Below are 25,630 nucleotides of genomic sequence, written 5' to 3'. Positions count from 1 at the left end.
AAAAAAAAAAAAAGAATATGAAAAGACCCAGATGAGATGCTATCTTGAGAGGTTGTAATGTAAATGCGGTATAAGGAATGATTCAGTCATGAGTCAACGTAAACGATCAAGGCAAAAACGCAAGCTTTCTCTACACCCTCACGGCCCTGTTTCTTCCCCTACTTTCTTCTACGTTCCCCATTGACTCCATTTGTAGACCTTTTTCTCTGCGACTCCTCCCTCTTCTCTCACCAGAGGCAGCTTCCTCCTCACCACTCGCATCTGCGTCATAAGATACTCTCCGCCTATGCCTCGAGTTACTTCCCCGTTCCTTTGACAACTCCCGAGCGAGTGAACGTCTCCCATTACTTCTCCCTCGACTGCGAGCCCGACTTGGGCTACCGTCGCGCACCCGACTGCCCCGGGCTCTGCTTTCCTGATTCCGCGCCCGGGTACGCGACTTGTTCTCGGAACATGACATTTCCATATCAAGAGCTTCTTGCCGGCGCAAAAGTTTGCGCTCCAGGGCATTGTCTTCGAGACCACGAGGGTTGATGATATCCATCGGAAGACTACGAACTATTTCTTCAGGTGGCTCTGGCTCGGGCGGGGCTTCGTGTCTGATCGCAGGAAGGGGCGATGCCAAGTGAGTTTTGTTTGCTGCAGGACTCGTATGGGAGAGATGTTTTGGTTTCGGTTTAGCAGACGTGGAGGCGGTAATTAGTAAAGGATCTGCAGCTGGTTTGATAGGGGAAAGCACTGAAGTAAATGATAATGGGGCAAGCGAGCGTAGATAGTTTGACAAATTTCGAATGGCTTGGGCGGTGTTGGTTAACTGACGGAGAGGCAAAGGCGTTTGCGTTCCAGTGGCAGAGTCTGACTTTGAGGAATCGGTGTCAACTCTGCTCTTTGAAGCACAAGCAGCCGATAACCTGTGCTTGACAAACGCCGAACTGCCCGCATTGCTCTGCTCATCGGTGAAGAAATCGATATTTTCCCCAGCATCCGTCAACGGGTCTACTACCTCGGACATCGAGACAGAGGACAAGGTCGGAGTCGCACCGCCATGGTTCATATTCATTCCAGAAAACTCTCTCTCACTAGCGACAGCCGTTACAGCAACCTTAGAAACTTCTGCCTGAGCGGGAGCCGTGTGGTAGTCGAGTTTGAAGCCGTTAGCGACGGGTCCATGGCTATTGCTGGCGAATGATTGAACAGTACCAGAGGTCACGTTTGTGAAAGCCTTGACAACACTGAAACCTCTCAGTGTGCTGAGCGCGGAACCGAATTTTCGTTGAGGCGTCGTGCCCGTCCCCTCCTCGATCCATTCCGACCTTTCCTGCGTCGGGGTTGGACCGTCTTTACTCCGCCTGGAAGAGCTAGCGTCGTTTGGCGACCACTCAACTTCGTTGAGCCAGCAAACAATGTCGTCTCGTGATTTGGAACCAGCCGAGGTGGCAATCATCCGGGCAACTGGGCTTGGCGATTTGAGGTGTGCATTTTGGGAGGATGAAGAAACCAGTGGAGGCCGACAGGACGAGTCGTAAACGTTGGAGAGACGTCGATGGATGGGCACTTTCGGCAGACGGACCGTGTCCTCGCCGTAGGCAACTGAAAAGCCGCCAAATGGTCTCGGTTTCATGGCTGCGCCACGGTGGAGTGGCAGTTCGTTCGTTTCATTATCACTGTTTTCAGAATTGGAACAAAACACCGAATCGGGCATGAAGGGTGTGTTGTGGCCTGTCGTCTTTGAAAGCTTGCCAAAACCCTTGACACGGCCAACCGGACCCGGTGCACCGACCGCAGCGAGACGAGGAGACTTTGAGCTGGTCAACTGGCTCTTTCTCACAAACTGCAACGTATCTTGCGTCTGCCGTCTCGTGACGCGACAAAGAGCAGGCTCATTCACCTGTAACGGAAAGGAATATGCCCGACGGTCCCGTAGACCAGTATGGATACGAGGCTCTCCTGCCATTTGAAGAGGCATCGCCGACGGCCGCTCTACCTTGGCGGTATCTGTCGGAGACGGAAGGTCTGCACATGGCCGAGTGATGCCCTCGGTATCCGATGGAGCGTCTTGCAGACGGCACGCATCGCTGCAATAGGTACTCCTAACGTTCTCCTATGCCAAGTCAGCCCTAGCCAACGCCTACCAGGTTCACCTACCAACTGTTTCGAGCACGCCAAGCACCAAGCTGTGTCCATACCCATCATCATTGTGAGGGAGATTCAAGATGAAATGAAAAATAAATAAATCGAAACTCAAGCTAGAGCCAGGACAAAGGAACGAGCCTTTCCAACCCTAAACCAAACAGTCAGCCCCGTCGTCCTCTCAGCCCCTCTGCATCGCTTGTTGAGCCTTTGGATTCTCCGCAACAGATGCCTCGGGGCGTCACGTTCGTATACCCACCTCGTGCACTACCCGTTACCCACGCCCTCGTCTTAACCAGGTCCGTTTGAGACCTCCAAGGATTTCGCTCGGTCAAAGTCTGATCCAACGCCATGCAAACGTCTACCTCTTTGTCAATACAACCCTTCACACCGTCTTCACCCGTCTTCCACCTCTAACCCCAACCAGAAAACCCATCTACCAGTGGACCACTCACCAATAACAACCTCTCTAGACACTGATACACATCCGACTGGATGTAGCTGGGTGATAATTCTTTACGACAACACCACCAAAAGAATTCTCTTATCGCAGTATAAATAAATAAAACAAGAAAGAAAGAAGAAAGAGGAAAGAAAAATAAAATCAAATCTAAAAAAAATCGACTCTCTGACCATCATTCTTCTTTCGGGCAACTCGGTAAATACAAATTCGTCCTCGGCCCAAGAACAGACCTCCGTTGTGGCACTCTTAAACTTTCCGAGCGGCAGCCACGATGTACGTTTAGATCGGGACAGGAGGCGAGCCCAGGGTGGGTGACATAAAGAAGTGAGCTGCTCGCGAATCTCGCTTAGCTTGGTTTTCCTAATGGGGATTAGGATGAGTGGTTGTTTGATTACAAATGAGAGAGTGGTATGGGTGGTGATATTTGTATTAAATATTTGTATTAACATTTGTATTAGCATTTGTATCAACATTTGTATCAACATTTGTAATACCATTTGTAATACCATTTGTAATACCATACCACTCGAGTCAAGAGAAACAAACTCGTCTTGGAAGAAAGAAATAGATAATAGAGGCGGGCTGAAGAAGACGAGAGAGAAAAAAGTGATGACGTGGAGAGATGCATGTCTGGGGCTGGGCAATGGGGTAAAGAGAAAAAGATTGGGGAAAGCGGAGTAAATGTGGGGAACAATGTGGAGTCCCGCGTTGCCCGAGAGGAGGGCGTCGGGGTGTCGGCATGTCTCGGCATGTATTAAGGGAGGGGTGAAATAAGGTTTCCACGGAGAAAAGTCGTGACGCGATTACTTTTGTGCATCTTGGGTTTTTGAATTGGGTTAATATTGTGGTTTGTTCTTTGCGATGCGTGTTTTGCTGGTTAAACGCATGCTGGGAGGGCGATGGAGCGAGGAGAACGTTGCGTGTGAGTGCGTTGTGCGTGAGTGCGCAGTGCTGCGACTGGGATGAGGTACTGAGTACACGGATAGCTTGGCCTTTCGCTATAGACATGGCTTTTTTCCCGAGTTGCCAAAGCGGTTTGGCTGATGGAGGCTTGCTTGGGATCAATCCTGAATGGATGTATCGAGCGTTTACTGATGAAGATGAGCTGAGAGGCTGGAAGGATTGCTGTATGATCCGTCCGCTGGCCAAACACACACAACTCTGTCACTGTCCTACAGATTAGGCATAAAAGTGTTTACAAGGCGCAAGAATGGGACTTGGCAGCCTGGAAACCAAGAGCGTTATCGAGCCAGAATCAACGTTGAGATCAAGCGCACACGTCGAGAAGGTGACAAGGGCTTTGTTGTGGAAGCAATGGCTCATGCCATACTATTCGAATGGATGACGACTTGAAAACGTTTCTCGGATTTTGAGGTTGGACCGGTTGCCTTCTTCTTCAAACTTTAACCCTGCAAAAGGTGTCTGAGATTCTGAAGGAATGCGTATTGTTTGAAGGCAAGCACGCTTGAGTTGCTGTGGAACCCAAGCCGCATGGATGGGAATGGGCAAAGAGAAGCAGTCGAATTATGGGTATGTTTGCTGACTACTCAAAGTGTTTAAGCCTTGCAAATACACTGTATGCATGGTTAGGTAACATCCATCATACACAAGTAATGAGGCAAAAAGAACGACATCCGACCATGAATATAGCGTGTTGTGGCGGCGTGTATATTGATTCTTCTCATCGACTAGATGCCAAGTTGCCAATGGAGAATAACTGTAAAGTTGGCAGCGATGCGTACACCTGCACTCGACAACCATGGTTATGGTGTGCGCCGCTCAGCGGCATCTACGACTCGGCTTGTAGTTGCTTTGGTGTTTCTTTACAGAGTCGTCTGGAGAGGTTGCTCCTACAGTCAACCTCTTGATGCAAAGATGAACAATGCCAGCCGGTAAGCAGTCAGCTATTGCGGAGAGCGCTAGCAAACGGGTTGTGCTCGCTCGACAGTTCTCCCAAAAGCCTTCTCTCTCTGGATGGCGGAATGAAACCTGAGTGTATCAAGACAATCCCATACAGCCTACATACCTATACAGTATCAAGAAACCGTACACCCTCTCCAACCTCTCCCCTTCCTTCCAAAATCTGTGCCCGCCCCCGCTTCACCAACGTATCCAAGGCTTTCCGTAGAATGGACGTTGGCAGTTTTCGGAATTCTAAATCATATCCAGTCAAATCTCGCCTCAAGTATACAAGCTTACCTGTTGTATGTGACAGGTCGCCGTCTACAATCTCATAAAATGTCATGATGCTCGAATTCAGACCATTTTCCATAACCTTCATACGTTCAGCACATGCGACAGACCTAGATTCGGTTTGATCCATAACTTACCCAGCGGTGTATAATGTCTCCCCATTCTTCTGGTCTCCGCCAGTAGATCAGATAGCGAGAATCCTGTTTGGGCGGTTCCGGCGATGCTTCACCTAAACACTCGTCAGCTCGTCCATGCTAGTCACAAAGACGAACCGTTTTTGGTCATTTCTGTCAAGAGAGTTTTAATGGATTCTGGGAGAAATTTTCCTTGCCATGCCGTCAACATCCTATCCATCTCATCAAGCCGCTCACGGTTAATCTCTCGGTTCTCAAAGACTTGCAGTACATCCTTGCCTGTACTATCCGCATTCACCTCAAAAACCCTCTCGTGTCTCGCCCAGGCTAGTAACAGAGACCGCCAGATTTCGAGCTGACGAGCCAATGTGGATGGGTTGGGTTGTAGGCTATGCAGCGCGACTGAGCTCCAACAACAAGGTGGCTCAAAAGAGACAACGTACGTAAAAAACGGAGGAAAACTCCAGATGGCAGGAAATTCAAAGCCAGACGAACTTGTCCATGGTTGGATAGGCGTTGGTGAAGCTTCTTCTGTACTCTGCAGTCCAGAACCGCTTGAGAGAAGGGCAGAAGTTGGTTGTGAAAAGCTCATGACTTTAAACACGTTATGGATGCAAAGTCAAGTGTTGACAAAATCTCAAATCTAACAAGATGACCAAGGTGGAGGTCGCATCTCAAACAGGATTCATTACAACCAAAGTATATGGGTAAGTAGTACATGTAACATGCATTTACCTCAAGATCATGATTAAACGGAATGGAATAGTGAATCATGTGCAACTGTTGATATCCTCTCCTCTCCATCTGTCTTAGCTTCTCACGTCAAAACTCCACAAGCCTCTGCCCAACGTTCTTCCCATTCCATTCTGCTGTTCTCGTCTCGGTAATGGCACACCCGCCATAACAGGTTCACCATCCCACTGGCTTGCACTAGCTCTCTTGCTCGCAACTTCATTTGAAGCCGTATTGGATGAACTAGATTTCTCACCTTGAACATGAGCGCTACCTGAAGATGCCTGGCTCTCACGAGAGGAGGCCTGGGTGCGCGGTATCGAGCTTGGACCAGGGGAAACAGCAGATACTCTTCGACTAGCCAAAAGCAGATCTCGGTTGCGTCCCGCCTCGTCTTGTTCTCGTGTACGACCTCGCGGTTCATCCTGTCCCAACCTATCGCGATCTCTCTCTCTCCTTTCTCTCTCTACTCTGTCGTGGTCCCTTTCGTGCTCGAGTCGTTGCATCTCCTTTTGTCTCTGTCTCTCGCGTTCTTCATACTCTCGATCATCGTTGGTCTTGGCAATATTCACAGTAGTAGAACTTGGGCTTGCATTTGAACTTGTAGGAGGAATAGAAACTCTTTCACCGGAGCCACCGACAGTTGGCGGGTGACCATTTGATGCGGAAGCGGCATCAGCGGCGAGAGCCATCTTGTTCTCCACTTGGTGGAGCATTTTCTCCGTCCTGGCAAGCATTGCCTCTAGCCACCTCTTGCCCTCTTTGAGTTGTTCGCGGTGTTCTTGCAACTCTCTTCGAACGATGGGGTAATGGCCAAAGCCTGGCAAAGGTCCACCGACAACAGCGCCAGACCCTGGTGATGCATGGAAAAAGCGCTCGCGGGAATCGGGCGCTGGGGATCTATGTCGTGGAGGAGAAATAGTGTTGGATTTAGCACCAGTAATCGAAGGTGAGTGATCACGACGCATACTTAAATTGGAATATCTCGGAGCATTGAACGCATAAGGAGAGTCACCTGCAAGAGGATCGCGAGTGGTAGGACCATACATTGCATAGCGACTAGGAGGTTGTGAGGATGGAGGATAGGGAGCAGAGAGATTAGGAGAATGCCCTAAGCGAATTTGAGCATGGTGATGATTGGATGGCTGATTAGGACGACCGCCCTCACCCGTAGTAAGTGGAGAATGAGAGAAAGCCTTGTCTTTCGATCTATTTCGATCACGATCCATGCCATGAAGTCCAAGGCTCATGGAGGGATGTCGGGGGTCTGCTCGGTTTTCACGAGTTTCTTCCTCTATGTTCTTTCTCTTGATACCACGAGCTTCACTCTCAGGCATATCAACATCCATTGGAGTCAACCTTGATTGACTAGCACTAATGCCAGGAACAATAGGGGGCTTCTCGGCTCGCTTTTCAGAAGGGCCTCCATTGGCTGGTGCCATTGTAAGAAGTGCTTCTGCTGCAAGCTGATGGGCCATCTGGTCCGATGTGACATGATGAAGAGACAAGCGACGATGAGCCGTTTCAGTCGTAGGTGACGGCTGAGGAGGGGCAGATAAGCGGCGGTTATCAACCATGCGTTTAGTTGATTGTGTGGGTTTGGTTGGAGAAAAGTTGGTAGAGACACTCGTCAGCTCAGATTTTTCAATAGGGACTGAAGCAGGACGTGACTCGGGAATGTAACGAGGCGGCAATAGTATAGTATCCGACATGTAGAGAAAAAGACTCCTTGAAGAAGGAGAAGAGAAAAAGAATGTAATGCCAACAAAGATTGGCATACGCTTATGCCTTTTCCGCGATGGCACAGAACAGTCAATAAGGACAAAGGACCAAAAAGGGAGAAAGGAAAAATGAAGTATGATATAAAAGGACGAGGGCTGTGATAGCCTACATCTGAATAGGAGCAAGAAGGACAAAGGAATAGAGATTTAGAATGACTCGATGAACATAGCATTGTGACTGTCTGCCACGAGAATAACGCTTTATCAAATGAAGGAAGGCAAAAGCTTTCCCTCAAATGAAAGGGCAAAACCTTATCGCATGATAGGGGTAGAAAGACAGGAAATTAGATAAAAAGGAAAGATGTACTCACACCTTCGCGCTCTCTAGCTTCACTGTCCTTTTCTTCCTTCTCTCGATCTCTCCCTTCTTGCCACCATGGTTTTTTCCTTTCACCAAGACTTAATGCTGGACTGACACTCGACAGATTCATACTGGGTCCGGAAGGCTTCGCATACCTCCCTGCCAAAGCGTAGGCTTCAGGTCCGAGAGGATGGTTAATACGATGTTTGGAATGCGAAGGGGGCACGCGATGATTAAAAGGAGGTGAATGGTAAGTTTTGTCTCCTTCTAGTGGCGGTACCACATGAGGTGGAGGAGCAGTCACTGGAACCAAAGCCGTAACGGCTTGAGGCGCAAGAGGTTGATCTGGATTGGAGGAACGATTTCCATTACTGCCGACGGCGGGAACACGTTTACGACGTTTAATCACAGTCTTTTTCATAGCAACAGGACGCGGAACGCCGTGGAGCTTGTGATAAAGGCCTAGAGTGGATGAGATTTATACCATGTGATGCTTCACAGTCACACCTACCACATGCATTACACTGAGGCCGACCTTCTTCGTCTCTTCGCCACAGAGGGGTTGTGCTCGTACCACAGTTCCTGCAGCTCATCCCAACAGGAGTCGCAGCAGCCCCAGAAGGGCCGGGTCCAGAAGGCACTTCTATATCGCTATCAGGAGAGAGACACGACGACGTCCCTTTGTCAGAGCTTGGATGAGTCAAAGGCTGAGTGGTGACTGGTGAAGGACGTAGATCTCGATCAGGCGTTTGACGAGACAATACTTTTGAAGCATTCATGCCCGATTCGGCAAAAGCACAAGATTGGGAAGGCTTTTCAATGCCTTCTGAAGCTGTAGAGCGATGGGATTGCGAGTGGACGCTAGCAGAAATGAGGCCACTGGCGATAGAGTTGTTGTATGTCGGACAGCCTTCACAGCCAGCTTTCCCGCCAGCACCGTTACACCTCCCGTCACCGGGGCAAGTTCCCGCAGGAGGATGGCCGGTAACAATAGCAGCTGTTGTTGGCGGGGGCGAAGGCAAAGGTGAAGCATTTGCCGAAACGAGAGCTATACATTGGTCAGATTTGATCAGCAATGCGAAACCTACGTTTTCGCTTTTTGGGCTCGTCCCGAGGTTCATTTTTTATACTCTTCTGCACATTCCGAGCCCCAATCTTTTTGGCCGCCTCATCTAATCCCGGCACCGCCATAGCTCCAAGATGTGTCACAGGCGTTTCGTCAGCTTCCGACTCCAGCTCATCGCTCTCCATCGGCAATTGCCCTCCGATATCCTCTTGTATATCCCTGCGGATGTCTCCTGAAGCCGCTCGAGGCTCTTCGTCTACACCACGCTCGTTTGAGTTGCCAAATCCGACTCTCCATCCTGGCGTCAATCGTGAGTGACTTCCAGACCCAATACGCTCTGTCCCAAGAGTCTCTGCTGGGGCGACACGAGGTGTCATAGTACCCGACATTTTATCCTAAAAATGTCAGTATAAATCTAGCATCGTCTTGTCAATAAAAGCGCTTATCAAAGACTTGGGCTCTATGCCTATGCAGTGGCCGTACTCCTCACAGAGATGCCAGCAGCGACAGAAAGGATCAACGGTTGAGATCAAAAAATCGGCGTACGAACCATACACGTAAACCTTGAGAGAAGACCACAGAAAGGATTGTATTACAGAGATTAGCACTCTGGACTCACGACGAAGAAGGCTGGATCTCGAGCCTTTATCAGATAGAGTGGCGATGCCGATAAGCGATATAGTTGATGCTCAGTCGACAACAAAAGAAAGAAAGAAAAAAGCAAACAGATGGATTGATAGAAACAAAATGTAAAAGATCAAATAAAAAGGGGAAAAAAGGGTGTACTGATTAGATCAAGTATTTGCCTGATCTGGCAATTTTTATTTTTTTCAGTCGCAACTTTTATTATTTTTATCAAGATCCCTTTTTTACCTTCATCAGGCAACATCCACGGAAGATATAGGGTAAGTCGAATCGTGCTGGATATAACGGTGGCAACATAAAGCGAGATGGAAAAGTAAAAGAGAAATAAAATATGGCAAATAACAAGTATTCCTACATCATATTTCATCTATTCATTTTTTGCCACCCATTATTCACTACTCACCACTTTATCCCTACTACGACACATATAACGTTTCGGCAAATTCAAGAGTTTAGAGATAACCCGCTCTGATCAATCCGCCTCATTTGATTGGACGACGCGGCTCGGGAATATCCGAATATGCATATCTCTTTTTATTCTGCATGTCTCGAGTTGGTGAGGCTATTCCTACGCTCTACGTCGTATATGCATACGCCGAATGTATTCCGTCTTTGATTAGAATAATAATAATAAAACAAGATAAAAAGGTAATGCCAAAATGATAATCTCGTTCGCCTATCACGGACCGTTCTGATAGGTTGGAGATAAAAAAAAAACAACGCGTTGATTTATCGAAAACCAGTGTCTGACAAGGGCATACATCGAGGCGGTCCTCGCCGCCGTCTATCTATCTCTGTCAGAAGCAGATAGGCTTACGGAGTAACTGGCACGCCTAACCGGATGCCACGTAGTATAGTTCCATAAACATTCATGTTTATACTTTACCTTTCCATGTACTAAGTGCTGTAACGGAGTCAAATCCTTGACAATCTCATCCTATCATGTGACAAAGCATTTTTGTCAAGGATTTGACTCCGTTACAGCACTTAGTACATGGAAAGGTAAAGTATAAACATGAATGTTTATGGAACTATACTACGTGGCATCCGGTTAGGCGTGCCAGTTACTCCGTAAGCCTATCTGCTTCTGACATACTCGTTCTTCCTCATTCAATTGTTTACTCTGTATATACTTTCATTCATGCAATACATATATATAACAAACAACATATATATATATAACTACCGATCTTTGTTAGAAACAACAGTTTTTTCTGTTATCGCGTTTGAACCCTGCGAAAAAAAAAAAACCATTTGTCCGATATCTGTTCAAGTTTAAGTTGTACATCATAGATTGTTTCGTTCGTTTGTCTGCATTGAAATTCAATAGCTTGTCGTTCGTTGCAATCATGTCTCTGCAGGCCATTTGCAAACTACTTCGTCGGACTTGAGTGACTGTTGGACTGGGCGATAGGAGGCTCAGTGAAGTCGACTCCGAGAGGTTGCGAACAGTTGTTCCTAGCACATTCAACAGCTATGAGTTTGTCGCATGTTCCTGTCGAAGAAAGCTTGATGGACGCGAATGAACAATAAAGTGCATCTAACGTAGATGCAAACTCGTTCACGGATACGAAGGAATAAACAAGCAGAGCGGAGGGTGGATAGTGAATGAGAACTATGACGTTCTCGAGAAGACATTGAGAAGGTCATAGTCGTCAACGACTCATCGACACAACGTACATCTACCAAGTCGAGCACATTTAGTGATACGTCACCACCGTCCCTCATCTCGTCATCGAAAGTTCACCTAACTTATCGCTTGCAGCTCTAGACAAATGACAATAACGTGTCAAGGTCCGTTCTACTGCGTACTACACAGCAGAAAGTAGAGACATGGGTATGGGTTTTATACGATTTGAAAAGACTGTCCAGCAAGTACGAAGCGGAGAGCAGGGGAGGGAGAAAGGTAGAAACGGGGGAGAGGGGGTGGTAGTGATATATGAGCCAACAAAAGGCATGTATAGTAGACAGGAGGGTGCGAGTTCACAATGAGAAGCGAGAGCGACTGACGACATGTATCCAAGTGCCCAAGGCCTAAGACGTCAAAGGTCATTAGCTACAGGAATTGAGAGACGAGACAAGAACAAGACATGCCTGACGCTAAAAGTCCATCCTCCAGTGCCTAGATGCGAAGATGGCGGGATATAAGTAACGAAACATGAGGTAGAGGAGACGAAGCGTACCAAGTCTCAGCAATTCACGAGTCAGGACGCTCCAGCATCGTCGACAACCAACCGATAAATCACATTACCGAGCCAAGAAACAGTCAAGACGAAGTTGAAGGAACAAACCGAAAGCGTGTGGGAATCACTGCAGATCTAGAACGTCAAAATGTGTCAGCTACCGGTACTAACAAGGATAAGGCAAGGGACAAACGTTCGCAGCGAGTCGACCGTGGAATCAACACGCGTTTGAGCCAACGACAAGAGGATAAGAACGAGTCGTGGAGAAAAGACAGTGATGATGGAGGCGAAGACACCGAAAGAGAAGTTGAGACTTCAGGCTGCGATTTAGGCGAACTGGAGGCGGTCAAAATCAGCGTCCGGGTAGTGCTCCTTGACGAGGTCGACGACGTAGTGACCAGGGGTTCCGAATGTGACGTGGTTGGACATTCCTCGGGGCATTCCGGAATGCAAGAGGGCGACCAGCTTGCCTTCAGCGTTGAAAATGGCTGCGCCAGAGTCACCTTTGCCGGAGAAGTCGCCGTGCTTCTTGCTGAAGTTGAAGACCGCGACCTCCCAGGAATCCTGGTCAAACTCGCTGCAGGTGTAGGCCTCCAACTCCGAGAAGCGACCAAAAGTAAGATCCGTCGACTGCCCGTTCTTGGCGACGATGAAGGAAGGGTTGTTATTGTCGTCCGAGAAGTACGGATTGGCGAGGCCGGCGGCGTCGACATAACCCAAGAGCCTGAAGAGATGGTCGTTCGGGTAATTGAAGGGGGATCGGTTGGCGATATTGGGATAGAAGAACGAGATGATCTCGTCACGGGTGAACTTGCCAGCTGAAAAGATTCATGTTTCCATTAGGCAGAGATGAAATAAAAAAGAGAAAGATAAAAGCAGAACGCACCAAGGTAGACAAAGTTTCCCTTGAAGTTCTTCGCGAACTTGGCCTCGTCGAGCGCGATGACGCCTAGGTCTCGGGTATAGCAGCGGTCGTCGAGATCGTTGGCGATTCTCGGAGCCCAATCGACCCAACCGACGATACGCTGTAAGGCGTCGCTCCAGGTGGAGTTGAGGAGCTGGATGAAATCGCTCAATATCTTGACGTCCTTCTCGGCCCTCTTCAAGTCCTGCTGCTTCCTCTCCAGGTCCAACTCGTCGGCCGCATTCTCGTCCTCGTCCCCCGACTTTGGCTTTGCAAGGATTTCGGTAAGCTGCTCGGCGAAGAGCTTGGCGTTACCGAGTTTTCCGGCCATTAACGCACGCGTCTCGTCGACAACCTTCTCGAAACGACGACGACCGCAGTTGCGGATGAACTTCTGAGGTGCGCCAGGGCGTCCACTGTACGCATAGTCCTGGTTCGTGTGCTTGGAGACGACGTGCTTATTTGTAATCGCCATGAGCTGCTTGCTCCTGTTGCCGTCACGGTCCTTGCCCCGATGGAAGTAGAGACCGAGGGTGCCCTGCGCATCGTCGTCGGCCAACTCCTGCGCGGCGAGGGGAATGCCAAGGACGGCCGTCAGAGCTCGGCGGATGTAGTGGGTCGGCTCCGTGTCCCGGACGACGCGCATCATCTCGGGGACAGCGACAAGGCGCTCGACAGCTCCCTCGATCCAGTACACAGCTGCGTCCTGGACTCCGTGCTTGGAGAGAATGGCGAGGATGTGGGCGTTGACGTCGCGGCAGGAGGTCTCCTTGGTGCTGTTGGGAAAGACGGAGATCCAGAGGACGATGTGGTCGTCGAAGACATCCTTGCCGTCTTCATCGCGGGTGGAGAAGCGGACCGGCAGCATCGTAGACACGCGAACGCCACGGCTCGGATCCTTGAGAAGCGCGGTGATCTCAGGAGCGACCGTCTCCTTCCAGAGCTTGTTCTTGAGGATCGGGTGGTTCGCTGAGTGAGCGGTCTTCTCTGGGACGACGGAGTGCCTGCCCGGAGTGATGACGAAGGGACGCGTCTTGACATCAGAACGCTGGAAGAGGAGAGGATGTTCCTCGGAGACGCCGGTGAAGAAGTGGACACGCTCAAAGCCCGAGACGAGGTCTTCCTCAACGGCTGTCGTGCCGGAGAGGTTGGAAAGAAGTGTGGCCTCGCTGAACGTGGTCGAGGATGGGGACGCAGGAGCAGTTGGATGGTACTTCAGGTGGGAGCTGAGGCAGTGGAGCTGGAAGACTGTGAGCCCTAGACACAAAGTCCGTAAGTGTGCTATAGAGACGAAAAGGAAAATAGACAAAGATACTCACAGCCAAACTGGTCAGGAACCTTCTTAATCGCCATGATGAAGTCGATAATCTGCTGAGAAGCAGCTAAAGGCGTGACGATAAGTGAGAGGTAAACGCACAAAAGGACGATAGTACTCACCCGAACCAAGGAAGTCGAGAGCTGTAAGCTGCTCATCCGACAGAGTAAGAACTACAGAAAAGAAAACGCTCATCAGTAGAACGGACGACGGCGGGCGGGACGACTGTCAGCACTCACTCTTGTCTTCGTTGGACATTGTGGAGCGCTGTCAAGTCGAGATGAAAGCAGTAGTAAAGTTTAGCAGTAGTAAAGTTTCGCAGATGGAGAGATTTCGAACGCAAAAGTGGTTTGTGGGATGAGGAGAAAGAGGAAAGTTAGTTGCAGGACCTTTATATTCTAGGACCCTATTGCTACAGTTACTGTAACAACCACGGAGTTCAGGAAGAGTCCGAAATGAGGAAGTTGATGTATATTGCTTATTTAGCATTATTAGTTGGTTCTTCTTCATCCTTATCTCAATGCAAGTCCTGGGATATAAATTACTTGGGTCTGTCGCTGAGTACAGTACATAACGAAAACTCTGCCCCCAGAAACCTAGAAATTATCAAAGAAAATCGAGAAAGCTTTCTCAACCTGACTCTCAAGTCATAAAACAAAGGATAGCTGTGACACACTGGTGGTCTCTTTAGCACTCCAAGTGGCAAAGAAAAAAACCAGTACTACTATATGTCTTTATAGATATGTATGTGTATAATAGGAATATCGAGAACAATGGATATGTTTATAACAATAAAGATGATGTGTCGGAGAACAAGTTATCAGTGGTAGAAGGCGCGGGGTATATTTCGGATAGGCATGCGGGTAATTGGCACACCTAATGAAGGCACCTGGTGTGCCACACTGAGTTTTGTTGATGATAACTATGTGAATAGTATGTATGAAAGGCGTTCTGATACAGCAAATCTAGCACTGGTATTGCATGAAATGAAGTATCTAAAGTAAAAGTATTCTACAGTTGGTCTATATATATATCTATTTCCTTATCCTTGTGTTCTCCGTTGACGGACTTATCTTCGGTCTTTACCAGTGGCAGTGTAAAGTGCTGACGCACTTACACCTAATTAGATAGCTTCGACGTCTAGTGTAAGTGCAAGCCCTCCACATCGCCACACTCTGGAACGCCGAGGGATTAGGAGAGGGAACATGGATGGATAAAGGTTGGATGATAGATAGATTTCTCTTTCATACTTCATTTGTCTATGCAGTAAACAAGTGCTAGTTTTGCTGTATAAGTGACAATAGTAATTACGTATTCCTTAGATAATACCGATTGTAATTACAGTGAGGCACTCAAGCCTACATCTAGCTTCATTAGAAACGTTTGTTACTTTCTCTTTTACATCATCATATGCTATCTATATAAACGGGGTCAAATCCTGGATAGTTATTGTCAGAAGCAGATAGGCTTGCGGAGTAACTGGCACGCCTAACCGGATGCCACGTAGTATAGTTCCATAAACATTCATGTTTATACTTTACCTTTCCATGTACTAAGTACTGTAACGGAGTCAAATCCTTGACATAACAATTGGATCACCAGATTCCAACAATTTTGCCACTCATCTACACAGACATTCAAAGCCGGAAAGGATTGGAAATGGAAGAGATCTGATATACGACATCCAGGCCCTATCAATGTCATATCGCCGCAATTGCCGAGCTAATGTGGCAGTTGATATCCCTATCGTTATCTCTCAGATAATGGATTCAGCTAGACTGCCCGTACGTGTGAGGCCCCACGCCATGATAAGCGTGGATATACACAGATGAGATAGGCAGCTGATATCATAGGGCGGGAGATGTGATTTTCGGGCCGAAAATCCTTATCTCTTATCGCGACGCTTATCATTGGCGTTATCAAAAGGAGGTGGTAGATGCAAGTCGGGTGAATGATAAGATTTTGATGATATGCAGAGTATTTACATGGTGTACTGGAGCGCCAGAGTTGCAGTTGGATGTTTACAATCAAACTGATTCATGACTGCTGACACTTTGGTGATGTCTTGGATATAACTCTGTCTTGGCAAAGAGATCCCTCGTTGGAGATCTAGAGAAGGTCGGACTGTTTTGGTCATTCCTGTCATAGCCTATGATGAACTGTCGGGCCTCTTGTTTCAGTACCGAGCAAGAGTGGGAACAGTCGCAGATACACAGTAGTGTTTTTGCTCTTGGCTGGATCGTGAAAGTGAGAACCGGTTTGGGTATTTTGGGTAACGCATCATTTTGGACCAAGTTCATGGCACGGGATTGGGGGCATCTACTTGTCCAGTGACGAATCATTCGTGTGCTAGGGAAACATTTGACATTGCAGAACTTGCTGAGCGAGTTGGCTAGAACATCGCGTGTGGAACGATTGCTCCATCACAGGATGTGCTAGATCAAACCCACTCAATGACATCTGTATGCCAATAGCTGTAAGACGAGACAGGAAAAGATGGTTGTACGGCACTTGAGCTGTGAGCAAATGACTCGAGCGGTATTTTGCTAAGGGCGCGTCTGTATACTTGTCCGTCTGTCGCTTCACGTCCACCCATGGTCACTTTCTTCGTCATCGCTTCCAGTTAAACTGCTTTGCTCAGGCCGATAAACACTTCTTCGAGAATGGTTGAGTTGTTGGAGAGATAAAAGACCTCGTGGCTGAGAAACAGTGTTTAATGATTTGCTTGATCCAGCAGCGGTTCAAGATGACAACCAGCAAACCCAGCCATGCACTGCTACATTTCTTCCTTCCTAACTCGCACAGCGATCGTCTTGAAAGCCTACACAAAGTCGGGTATAGTCATGTGCCTATCTTTCTCGTTTTGACTCTGTCGAATGCTTGCGACGCTCTAGATATCCCTACAGATTTATTGGTTGACAAATCTTTTGTCATACTCCTCGTTTGGTTAGAAAAGTTATGGCAAGTCGTATCTAGGCTTGACACCGGCTTCCCTTGGCGGCGTAACTTCTGTTCCACCCATCCTACGTTGGTCGATACACAAGATTGTATATGTTTAGTCCCCAAAAACCTACATTACTCGCTCTCAGTCCGACTTACAGCAGTTTTCTTCAACCTACCTGGTTTTCTGTATCTTGAATTTCTTTCAGTGGCCCAAGTCTTTTATACAAGTATCTATGGCATCTGCCGTTCACCGTCCTGTAAAGATAATTTGAACTTGATACATGGCCAACTCCTGCCATACTCCTTATCCATCTGTCCACCATTGGCAACGCCCAACACCGCTATCTTGCTTCTTGCATGTCATTTGCACACCCATTACCAAGTTAGATTGTTTTGAATGCCACTGTCCCAAGCCGACATTCAACAGTCCCAATACCTGATTGCCTGTTGGCTCAAAGCTAGGAGTAACCAGGTAAGACAGTACTATATGCGAGAAGCCAGCGAGAATACTTGATGCAGAGCTAAAAACATAATTGTATTAGCTGGTATTATGGATGATGGAAATGCAACAGGGAAAATTATAATTATTTTTCTTCATACTACTAACGGTTACTGCGGGCCGAATAATTCCCGCAATTATAATATATACATCATCCACTTTTACTATTAATCATTGATTTATACTTAATTTTACTACATACATATACAGTTCAATCCAGAAATCTCGCTAACGACCATGAGCACTTCAAGTCCACATCAGCAACCTTCACTTCTGTGTAACGGCTCTCATTCACAAGACCCTCTCTCTCCAGACCCAGCAATGTCAGGGTCTGTTGTCAAGAAGGTATGTGGTCTCTAGATCAGCTTTTTTAACAGCTGACAACAATCAAGGTCCATCTTAAAGTGTTGGTTATATCAGGACAGAGCCACCATTGCTCATTTGAGCCGGAAACGACTGTGGGCAGGATGAAGGAGTTGCTATGGAGTTCTTGGCCAAAAGGTGAATTTCAAGATCCAGACTGTTCAGATCATCCATCTTTTGGCTCACAAAGAACTCTTAGAATGGACAGAACTAGCACAGCCCCCTTCTCCTAGTTATTTACGAGTGCTCTATAGTGGAAGGATATTACAGGACGACTCAACTTTGAGTGGTGAGTTTATAGCCAAACTATCGTATATCAGGCGTGACCTCATGGACTATTTGCAGACAATAACTTTTCCGTATCGTCCGGGTCTTCTTTGCCTACAGTTATTCATCTTTCTGTCAGGTCATTTTCCATTAGAAATGACGATGGTTGGTCTCTACCCATCTTCATGCCAGCTCAAGACTAACACTTTGGACAGATACCAAGAAATCATCTTCTCCCAGTCAACCCTTCAACCGTTCACACGCCCAGGAAGACGATGTTGGCAGGTGTCGTTGTGTCACCATGTAAACCGTACTCTCAAACAAGTGAAACAACGCTGTATTACTACAAGATCCTACAAAAACATAATCAGCAGCCATTTGAAACCATCTTATGTTATTTTTGATTGATTGGGAACTGTTCCAAGAGAGGAATTGGGGTGTATCATAGATTTTATTCACATACAAGCTCTTTAATCAAGCCCTGATCAGGTTCATGCAGCTACACATTTTGCCACGACCTTGTCATCTTCTGGGCCCGTTTTGGTCATAGTATGGACGCAATTGTTGCTCTTGACTTAAAATCATCTCATATCTTCGCCCTTTTTCTGCCATTCCTCTGGCGTCTGGAGTTTCAAACTCAGAGCGTGCAAGCCTCTCTGGTTGAATTCCTCTTTAAGAAGGGTGTTCACTAAGCGATGTCGAGCAATTTGGGTCTTGCCTTTGAAGGCTCCAGAGACCAGATGGATAGCAAAGTCTATGATGTCGTCGTCAGTTGGATCATGAGTGAAGCAGGTTGAGTATCTACTCACGAGTCTCTCCGTTGCCACCACCTTGTGCACGCATAGCCGTATGATGAGAATGTTTATGTGAGTCGTTATAGACCCTCAGCAGTAATGGCTGAAATTCCTCCATCACCTACACTCACTGTCATTCAAAGATACGTGCTCCATCTGCAATTGGCTCACTTTCTGTTGGATAATGGTTTCAACAGGTCCTGGTATCCTTGTAGGCGATTTTGCTCTTGAAGAGGCTGATTCAGCAGACATGGTTCTAGCAAAAGCTGGTAATGGCCTTTGATATATGGCCGTTGAAGCTCTGGATAATGTTTTTGTCAAAAAAATAACTTGGGATCGCATGGGAAGTTGTAAAAGTAAAAAAAAAGGTTGAATGTAAAAGTTACCATTAATTTAATTATATTCGCCGCGGCTACTTTTTCTTGCAATTACATCTTGTTTTATTATTTCAATTTATTTTCCATTACGCTTTAATTGTATTGTTTACATCTGCGTGGAACGTGTTCAATTCCGATGAGCAGTCTTGCGATGATAAAAAAGTCAGATGCGGCTTGGAAGCTCTTGTAGGTTTGTGGGAGGGCTAATTCACGAAGTACCTTTCGAATGGCGTCTCCTGGTTGAGGTGTATTGGTAAGTTACCGACGAGATAGAATCATGGATGGCAGATATGATGGAGCTATCAGTGTTAATGGCTTTCGAATTAGCTGGCTTGAAGGTTTGAGCGATAACTCAACCAGAAAACGATTCTGAAACCATTCACAACCATTAGGAGTATAACCAGTCTCGTCAAATCACCTCTCTGTTTTTACCTCATTGAAGCGTTGGAACGGCCGGTCGATTGGCTCAGCAAGGCGTGGCCTCTCAAGAAGCTACAAGCCATTTCAATCTTGCGTAAAAGCATTGACATATTTGCTCCAAAAAGTCCAATCAAAGCATCGTTCGTGCTCTTTCCATCTCAGTACCACGGTCAGGTCTACAGGCTACGCCTATCTTGGAGATTTTCAATCCTTCCATACCGTAAGGCTATGGTGCTCATGGAGAGTGGTGTTCATAACCCATTATCCGTCTTGAACGCTCGTCTGGCGCTGATTCCTTTTATCAAGCGTCAATCATTTCAATTCAGATTGTACATGGTACTATCGTTCGTTGCCTCCTTCTTAGGTCAATTGAACTAGAAGACACACCTTTACACGGTGCGAATACGCGAGTTCCTCTTGAGGTGGTTGACACTCATTAGAGCCAGTTTCCTGGTTAAGAGACAACCAAACTGAAGCGGAATGACCTGGTTTTAATGTAGGCTAGACCAGCCTTGATTGACGTGAGCTTCAATCTTAATGGAAAAGGATTTGGATCTGCCCAAACTCGCCTTGTTTGAGTTGGTAATGATCCTCTTAATCCGTGGCCTCTTTGTCTCAGGAGCTCATACCGTGAGCAGGTCTACGGGCAGTCTATTGCTTTTGAAAGGTGACTGGTTATGTTGCAATAAGGCTGTAATAGAAAGCGGCACTGTCCTTGTGCTCGCCATTGAGTTTGCTGGATTAGTTGGAGTTATGAGATATTACTCATCCCTCAACATATACCTAATGGTTTATCTTGTGGTTTCTAATCTAAGTTCAAATTGAATGGAGAAATATCAAGCGTTTTAAATCATCATTGGTTTACGTAATGTCTATTGATGCCTGTCTCCCACTTTTTTCTGCCAGAGTTGTTGGGTTCATCTCATTATATTCAATGTTTACACTTTCTAAACAATTACAATAAAAACTTGGAAGAAATGGCCCCAATACTATCCGACGAGGAAGCTGCTTTGGATCCCTATGCTCTGTTGGAGCTAGAAACTGGAGCCTCTTTTAAAGATGCTCAGAAGGCGTTTCGCAAAAAGTCTTTAAAATATCATCCAGACAAGGTGAGTACTATCATACCAAGTTAGTATTGGGACAGGGATGAACTTACCACGTATTCAATTAGAACCCTACTCCCGAAGCAGGTATGTTTGTCCTAAACATTTGTCGAGCAGACTTGAAACTTATTTGTCCTGCACAGCAAGTATATTCTACCATCTATCTTTATCACTTGGGATATTCGAAGACCAAGCCAAGAGAAACTATGTTGATACCAGGCTCGAGGCTTCCAGGAGGATGAAAGAAAAGCATGCGCAAATGAATGCGCATAAAAAAGCTGCGGTTGATGTGCGTATGATACAACTTTCATTGACCTCTTACTAACACGTTTAATAGGCACTTGTAGCAAGGGAAGAGGCAGCCAGACGGGCCAAGACGGAGCAGGTGAAACGCCGGCAACAGGATATGGAAGAGGAAGCTATCAAGGATGCTGGTCGAAGAATGTTAGAGGAAGCACAGAAAAGGATGATGAGAGCTGCTGCTATGCCACCTACTACAAAACCCTCCACAGTTCCTGATCCAAAATCTCATCAAATTGGCGAACAGAGTCGGCCAAATATTGGCTCAGAGGATCTTACTTTGATTTTGACTTTGCCATCAACATCAACTCACACTTCCTCCTCTTTTCAAGTTTTATTGTCAAAATCATATGGTCCTATCTCTCATCTCATCCTTCCAAGTTCTTCTGACCAACCGGCGCTCCCTGCGATAGGTGGCAAGAAAAAGAAAGCAAAAGGACGCAAAGCAGTTGTAGAGTTCGCAAAAGAAAACTGGGGGGGATGTTACGCTTGTTGGAGGGATTATGAGGATAGGAAAGGGTTAGAAGGCGTCAAGGTCAAATGGGGCAAGGGAGAAATCCCGGCATGGGTTCAATGGGCCGAATTGCAAAAGCCAGGGAAAAGAAAACACTCGGCATTAGAAAACGGAGAGACGAATGGACATGGGCGCGAACATACTCTGCCTTCAGTATTATCGCAAAACGGCTTTCGTCCATCTTTCCAGAATGAAAGGGAAAATTTGGAAGCCGAGATTAGGAGACAAGAGAAAGAAGAGTAATGCAAACGCTACAATACAAGACCACAATTGCTTCAACAATATCCATTAATATATCTTGGGGTGTTTTTAACGTTCAGTAATTGAGGAATATAGGTTTGCATTTTCGATTGTTTTTGATTTCGAGGTTTTATCTCTGATCAGAACTCTACTTCTACATCTCAAGAATTAGATATCTTGTTGCGTGTTCCTGTCCACACACAACGTTGACATCTTGATTCCGTAGTCATGACTAACACCTTAAACTATCAAGGAAAGAACATGGAGGATTTTTTCTCATCGGTGAACACGCATAAGACTCCCAGCATTTCTCAATTCACTACAAAATAAAAACTTTTAGTGTTGCACGGTTTACGAAAAGACAAACAAGACTCACTTGAAAGCGGCCTCAATACAATGCTTGATCTCTTTGTAACTGACCACCAGACAACTCTGATCATCTCTCGACACAAGCATGATCCTTTCGTCCAAACCGGCATCAAGTTTGTTTAGACAAGTTAAGACGTGAGAAAGATCCAGAACTGGTTGGCCTTCAACAGAGATAGAATGAAAGACATAATCTCGAAATAGTTTGAGGATATAACGATCACCAGTGTCTGACCATCTAGGATCCAACTCAAACCTGTTTGATCGGGAGCAGTCTTTAGATTCATAACGATTCGAGGATAGGATGAGAGAGGACGTACTCTGCGCGTTCATTGATAAATCCAAGCTTGGTCAATAATCTTACGATTCTGCCATTTTCTACCTCTGCTCCCAGTTCATTTTCTAGAACGTCAGTGTAACTATACCGTCCATCAGCTTATAAATTTCGGAAACCTGTAAGAAGGCACTTTTGCATAGCATCCAATTCATTCAAAATTCTCGGTCCCATCATCTTGATAACTTCATCTATACTTTTCCCCGCCTGGCTTCCCATAGCAATAGGAGGTATGTTTGTGAGATAAATGACAATATCCTTCATATCTGATGAATACTGCCGAGAGATATGTTCGAGAGCAAGCGCAAAAGGAACATTTGGTTGCCAGACATCGCAAGTCAATGTTAATATGAGTTTGCCTAATGAGAGGAGATCTTCTTGTTGAAAGGCAGAGATGGGTGTCTGGTTGTCGTATGCCAAGACATCATAAATCCCCAGACCACCTAGTCTAACTCGATTTCTACCGGTCAAGAGTATTTTGCTAGCATCAAGATTCCTCACTGCCAGACCAGAAGAGTGGATGGCCTTGAGAGCATTGCATATCTGGACGAGGTATGACCAGAGGGTGCGTTCGGAAATGATTGTGCGTTTCTTTTGAGGAGTTGTAGAAGAAGATGGAGGTGTAAGGGTGAGATGTTCCTCGGTAATATTTGTAGCTAGAGGATGATAATCATAAACCAATAAGAGTGCTAAACAAGAACATCAGTCTCATACTGAAAGTCAACCAAAGACGAACAGTTATCCCCAAAGCCTTTTGTGGTAAAAACCTCTTTGAGTCCTACAATATTCGGATGCCTCATCTTTCTCCACGGATCAACAGCTCCAAATGCTGCCTGATTGACAAGCTTGAAGCCTTCTATTCTTCTCAGACAGTAAACATTTCCGTCTACTTCACTTGTTGCGCGATAAACGGGAGATGGGAGACCGTAAGTCCTGGAAGGAGGTGTTGACCCTTGGCGCTGGTTTAAAGGCAATGGGACAAGAGAGTGGTATGCCCCTAGTTCTTGAGGTAGACCCGGAGCAGAACCTCCATTGGCACCCATATAAATCGCCTCTTGACGTGATTGTACCATCCTTCTCAAATCATCGCTCACAAAGAAACTGTGCGGATGCGCAGGGTGCACATTAGTAATATGGGGTAAAGGAGCAGTGTAAAGGTGATGGTCGAGAGGTTGACGGGGTGGAAGATACATTGCAGATGTGGTCTGGTCAATCGCAGAGGGGTCGAGCGCTGGCATCGCCTGGGCATTATGAGACGCAGGAGCATATGTGGGCTCAGTTTCAGAGTATGCTTGTTGTTGAGGGACGTCAGTGGACGACATTAACGGCCATGTCGTTGCAGTTGGATCTGTCGATGGTGTTTGCGCCCTGAGTCACAATTCATGAGCTCTCTCCAAACAAGAACCCATCAGCCTACTGGGAGGAGACGTTGTCTATAGGACCTTTGGGCACGAACACGGGTGCGCTGAGGTGCTCCATACTTAATCCTCCGCCAGCTGCTGCTGGCTTTTCCTTGGACGGTATTGGACTCGTTGGCGGATGGCTGTACGCACACTGCTCCTGTCAGTACCAAGTATATCAGTGGAGACATACTCCTTGGTCCTTGTATTTGCAGTAGCCATATATCATCACATTTCTGCAAATCCTCTGAGGTGTCTCTAGGCAAGTCAGCCGAGAATAGCAACAGCAAGACTTACCTCCTCGTTTCTCTGGTGACTTTTCTTTCTTGCTCCTTTCTGTATTAGGAGAAGGAGGTCGAACGATTTGTATAGCTGACGATGATTTGGCGGGCACAAAGGCTGCCATTATATATAACCAACTTTGAACAAAAGTTATCAACATTAAATAGTTGAACAAAAGACGCGTTTACATTATTTTTATTTTTATTTTTGAAAAGGGGGAACCTCCCCTGATACTCTATCTATACCTTGGACCAATGCGCCTTGCCAAACGTCGCAGCAACTACAAGAGGAAATACTAACGTCGCCTCTGCATACACCTTGACGCTCTCCGCACCTGCTCGGATTTTTCCCCATGATACTGCTTCGTCTGGGCGAGCACCAGAGTCGGAACCGTCATACTAGATTTATCATTAATCTCATCTCTGTAATTACGTGGTGGAAGATTACCTCTTGGCCAGTGTTGATGTAAACAGCATAGTCTGCACCATTTCTCTATCATGCCGTTAGACGGGCCGTCATGTATAGGTTACTCACAAATAGCATGGCATTGGCAATTTGATGCTTGCAAACACCACCACCCAGAACGATCATCCCTGCTTTCTTGCTCTTTAAGCTCATGTCGTTCAATCTTCTAATATCTACCACAATATCGATTGAGAGTTGAAGAGGAGATGATTTGTAGGTATGAAAGTAAATCATGTCACCCAAAGAGCCATCGGTTAAAGCAGGGCAGAAAACGGGAATGTCGTTCTACTGCACTGTCAGCACGCTCAATCTCCTTGACTTTTGACAAACCTTGTAGCACCAGTAATAGACACTCTCTTCGTTGTCAATTTCTTTGCCCAAGCGTCGAATGATAGAACTTGGTGACCATCTGACATCGTCATTCTCTTGCTCTTCCACCATCTTATCGAGGATTGGCACAACCCAGTCTTCAAAAGCACAATAATTTGAATTCGGAACGAGAAGATTACCTATTCTGTTGAGACTTCAATGGTAATCAGCACAATTTCAATGACCAATTGAGATGAAATGTACCCTCTTTTCCTCAAACTAGCGCCATCTAGATGAAAGTCGCCCAACACAGTTTTCCCTAAACACTTGACGAAATCCTCTTCTACGCCACCTGCCGTTGTTACAAAGCAGTCCACCAGTTTGTTCTTAGCAAGGAAGCAGAGGATTTCCCGTAAGCCTGAAGACATCAGGTTAGAAGTGTAGCCGATGAAGAGGGTAAGTGGTTCATCTATGCTCGTACGGCGCTTTCTCTAAACGTAATTGTAAGGTTGACATTACAGTTGAAACAGTTTGCCTTGCCATCTCTTCCACGATTTGAATTGCTCGAGCCAATCCTGTAGCCTGGAATCCAATTGTCTCGTACCCCTTCAAAAGCGCATCTAGATCAATGGGATTACTAAAGTCAGGACCCTTTACGTCTACCGCATTCTCTGGCAGTCCCTGTGACGGTGTAAGTACATTGCTGTGTGCGTCCAAAGACATCTTGTGTATTTTCTCTGTTTTGAACAAGTTGAAAAATTTCAGAAACAAAATGATAGAGATGAAGAGCCTCCACCTTATTCTAGT

At 46.5% G+C, this 25,630-nt stretch overlaps 11 protein-coding genes across 11 annotated transcripts; 3 read left to right on the top strand and 8 right to left on the bottom strand.

Annotated features, from left to right (window-relative positions):
- Positions 1-130: 130 nt before the first annotated feature.
- L203_102469 (uncharacterized protein) lies at positions 131-2,196 on the bottom strand (the record flags this gene model as incomplete). Its single annotated transcript, XM_066211894.1, has 2 exons — positions 131-2,101; positions 2,146-2,196. The coding sequence occupies 2 exons, from the start codon at positions 2,194-2,196 to the stop codon at positions 131-133; spliced, it is 2,022 nt and encodes a 673-aa protein (XP_066067991.1).
- Positions 2,197-2,294: 98 nt separating this feature from the next.
- Positions 2,295-3,042, bottom strand: L203_102468 (uncharacterized protein; the record flags this gene model as incomplete). Its single annotated transcript, XM_066211893.1, has 3 exons — positions 2,295-2,491; positions 2,586-2,631; positions 2,764-3,042. 3 exons carry the CDS (start codon positions 3,040-3,042, stop codon positions 2,295-2,297), a joined length of 522 nt encoding a protein of 173 aa, XP_066067990.1.
- Positions 3,043-3,478: 436 nt separating this feature from the next.
- On the top strand, positions 3,479-3,776 carry L203_102467 (uncharacterized protein; the record flags this gene model as incomplete). The annotated part of the gene is made up of 2 exons (XM_066211892.1): positions 3,479-3,530; positions 3,580-3,776. The coding sequence occupies 2 exons, from the start codon at positions 3,479-3,481 to the stop codon at positions 3,774-3,776; spliced, it is 249 nt and encodes an 82-aa protein (XP_066067989.1).
- Positions 3,777-4,619: 843 nt separating this feature from the next.
- Positions 4,620-5,512, bottom strand: L203_102466 (uncharacterized protein; the record flags this gene model as incomplete). The annotated part of the gene is made up of 6 exons (XM_066211891.1): positions 4,620-4,747; positions 4,793-4,868; positions 4,924-5,015; positions 5,059-5,112; positions 5,158-5,309; positions 5,364-5,512. 6 exons carry the CDS (start codon positions 5,510-5,512, stop codon positions 4,620-4,622), a joined length of 651 nt encoding a protein of 216 aa, XP_066067988.1.
- Positions 5,513-5,729: 217 nt separating this feature from the next.
- L203_102465 (uncharacterized protein) lies at positions 5,730-9,189 on the bottom strand (the record flags this gene model as incomplete). The annotated part of the gene is made up of 5 exons (XM_066211890.1): positions 5,730-6,763; positions 6,821-7,118; positions 7,745-8,196; positions 8,246-8,782; positions 8,865-9,189. 5 exons carry the CDS (start codon positions 9,187-9,189, stop codon positions 5,730-5,732), a joined length of 2,646 nt encoding a protein of 881 aa, XP_066067987.1.
- A 2,067-nt stretch (positions 9,190-11,256) lies between these two features.
- Positions 11,257-14,105, bottom strand: L203_102464 (uncharacterized protein; the record flags this gene model as incomplete). Its single annotated transcript, XM_066211889.1, has 10 exons — positions 11,257-11,479; positions 11,540-11,567; positions 11,629-11,657; positions 11,737-11,763; positions 11,822-11,941; positions 12,056-12,446; positions 12,515-13,789; positions 13,852-13,914; positions 13,970-14,020; positions 14,087-14,105. 10 exons carry the CDS (start codon positions 14,103-14,105, stop codon positions 11,257-11,259), a joined length of 2,226 nt encoding a protein of 741 aa, XP_066067986.1.
- Positions 14,106-17,526: 3,421 nt separating this feature from the next.
- Positions 17,527-18,226, top strand: L203_102463 (uncharacterized protein; the record flags this gene model as incomplete). Its single annotated transcript, XM_066211888.1, has 5 exons — positions 17,527-17,634; positions 17,682-17,790; positions 17,852-17,941; positions 17,998-18,084; positions 18,135-18,226. 5 exons carry the CDS (start codon positions 17,527-17,529, stop codon positions 18,224-18,226), a joined length of 486 nt encoding a protein of 161 aa, XP_066067985.1.
- A 274-nt stretch (positions 18,227-18,500) lies between these two features.
- On the bottom strand, positions 18,501-18,965 carry L203_102462 (uncharacterized protein; the record flags this gene model as incomplete). Its single annotated transcript, XM_066211887.1, has 3 exons — positions 18,501-18,673; positions 18,729-18,834; positions 18,885-18,965. 3 exons carry the CDS (start codon positions 18,963-18,965, stop codon positions 18,501-18,503), a joined length of 360 nt encoding a protein of 119 aa, XP_066067984.1.
- A 780-nt stretch (positions 18,966-19,745) lies between these two features.
- L203_102461 (uncharacterized protein) lies at positions 19,746-20,238 on the bottom strand (the record flags this gene model as incomplete). The annotated part of the gene is made up of 3 exons (XM_066211886.1): positions 19,746-19,805; positions 19,898-20,011; positions 20,140-20,238. The coding sequence occupies 3 exons, from the start codon at positions 20,236-20,238 to the stop codon at positions 19,746-19,748; spliced, it is 273 nt and encodes a 90-aa protein (XP_066067983.1).
- Positions 20,239-20,487: 249 nt separating this feature from the next.
- L203_102460 (uncharacterized protein) lies at positions 20,488-21,670 on the top strand (the record flags this gene model as incomplete). The annotated part of the gene is made up of 4 exons (XM_066211885.1): positions 20,488-20,619; positions 20,682-20,700; positions 20,757-20,902; positions 20,951-21,670. 4 exons carry the CDS (start codon positions 20,488-20,490, stop codon positions 21,668-21,670), a joined length of 1,017 nt encoding a protein of 338 aa, XP_066067982.1.
- Positions 21,671-21,943: 273 nt separating this feature from the next.
- L203_102459 (deoxyhypusine synthase) lies at positions 21,944-25,546 on the bottom strand (the record flags this gene model as incomplete). Its single annotated transcript, XM_066211884.1, has 12 exons — positions 21,944-21,986; positions 22,044-22,289; positions 22,354-22,452; positions 22,501-23,056; positions 23,104-23,735; positions 23,785-23,921; positions 24,295-24,447; positions 24,497-24,541; positions 24,584-24,799; positions 24,845-25,037; positions 25,088-25,314; positions 25,364-25,546. 12 exons carry the CDS (start codon positions 25,544-25,546, stop codon positions 21,944-21,946), a joined length of 2,730 nt encoding a protein of 909 aa, XP_066067981.1.
- Between the last annotated feature and the right edge of the window lie 84 nt (positions 25,547-25,630).

This window comes from Cryptococcus depauperatus, chromosome 3 (genome assembly GCF_001720195.1).
Source record: "Cryptococcus depauperatus CBS 7841 chromosome 3, complete sequence".
Lineage (NCBI taxonomy): Eukaryota > Fungi > Basidiomycota > Tremellomycetes > Tremellales > Cryptococcaceae > Cryptococcus > Cryptococcus depauperatus.
Note: the sequence above shows the minus strand (reverse complement) of the source record. Positions and strands in the feature narration are given on the sequence as shown.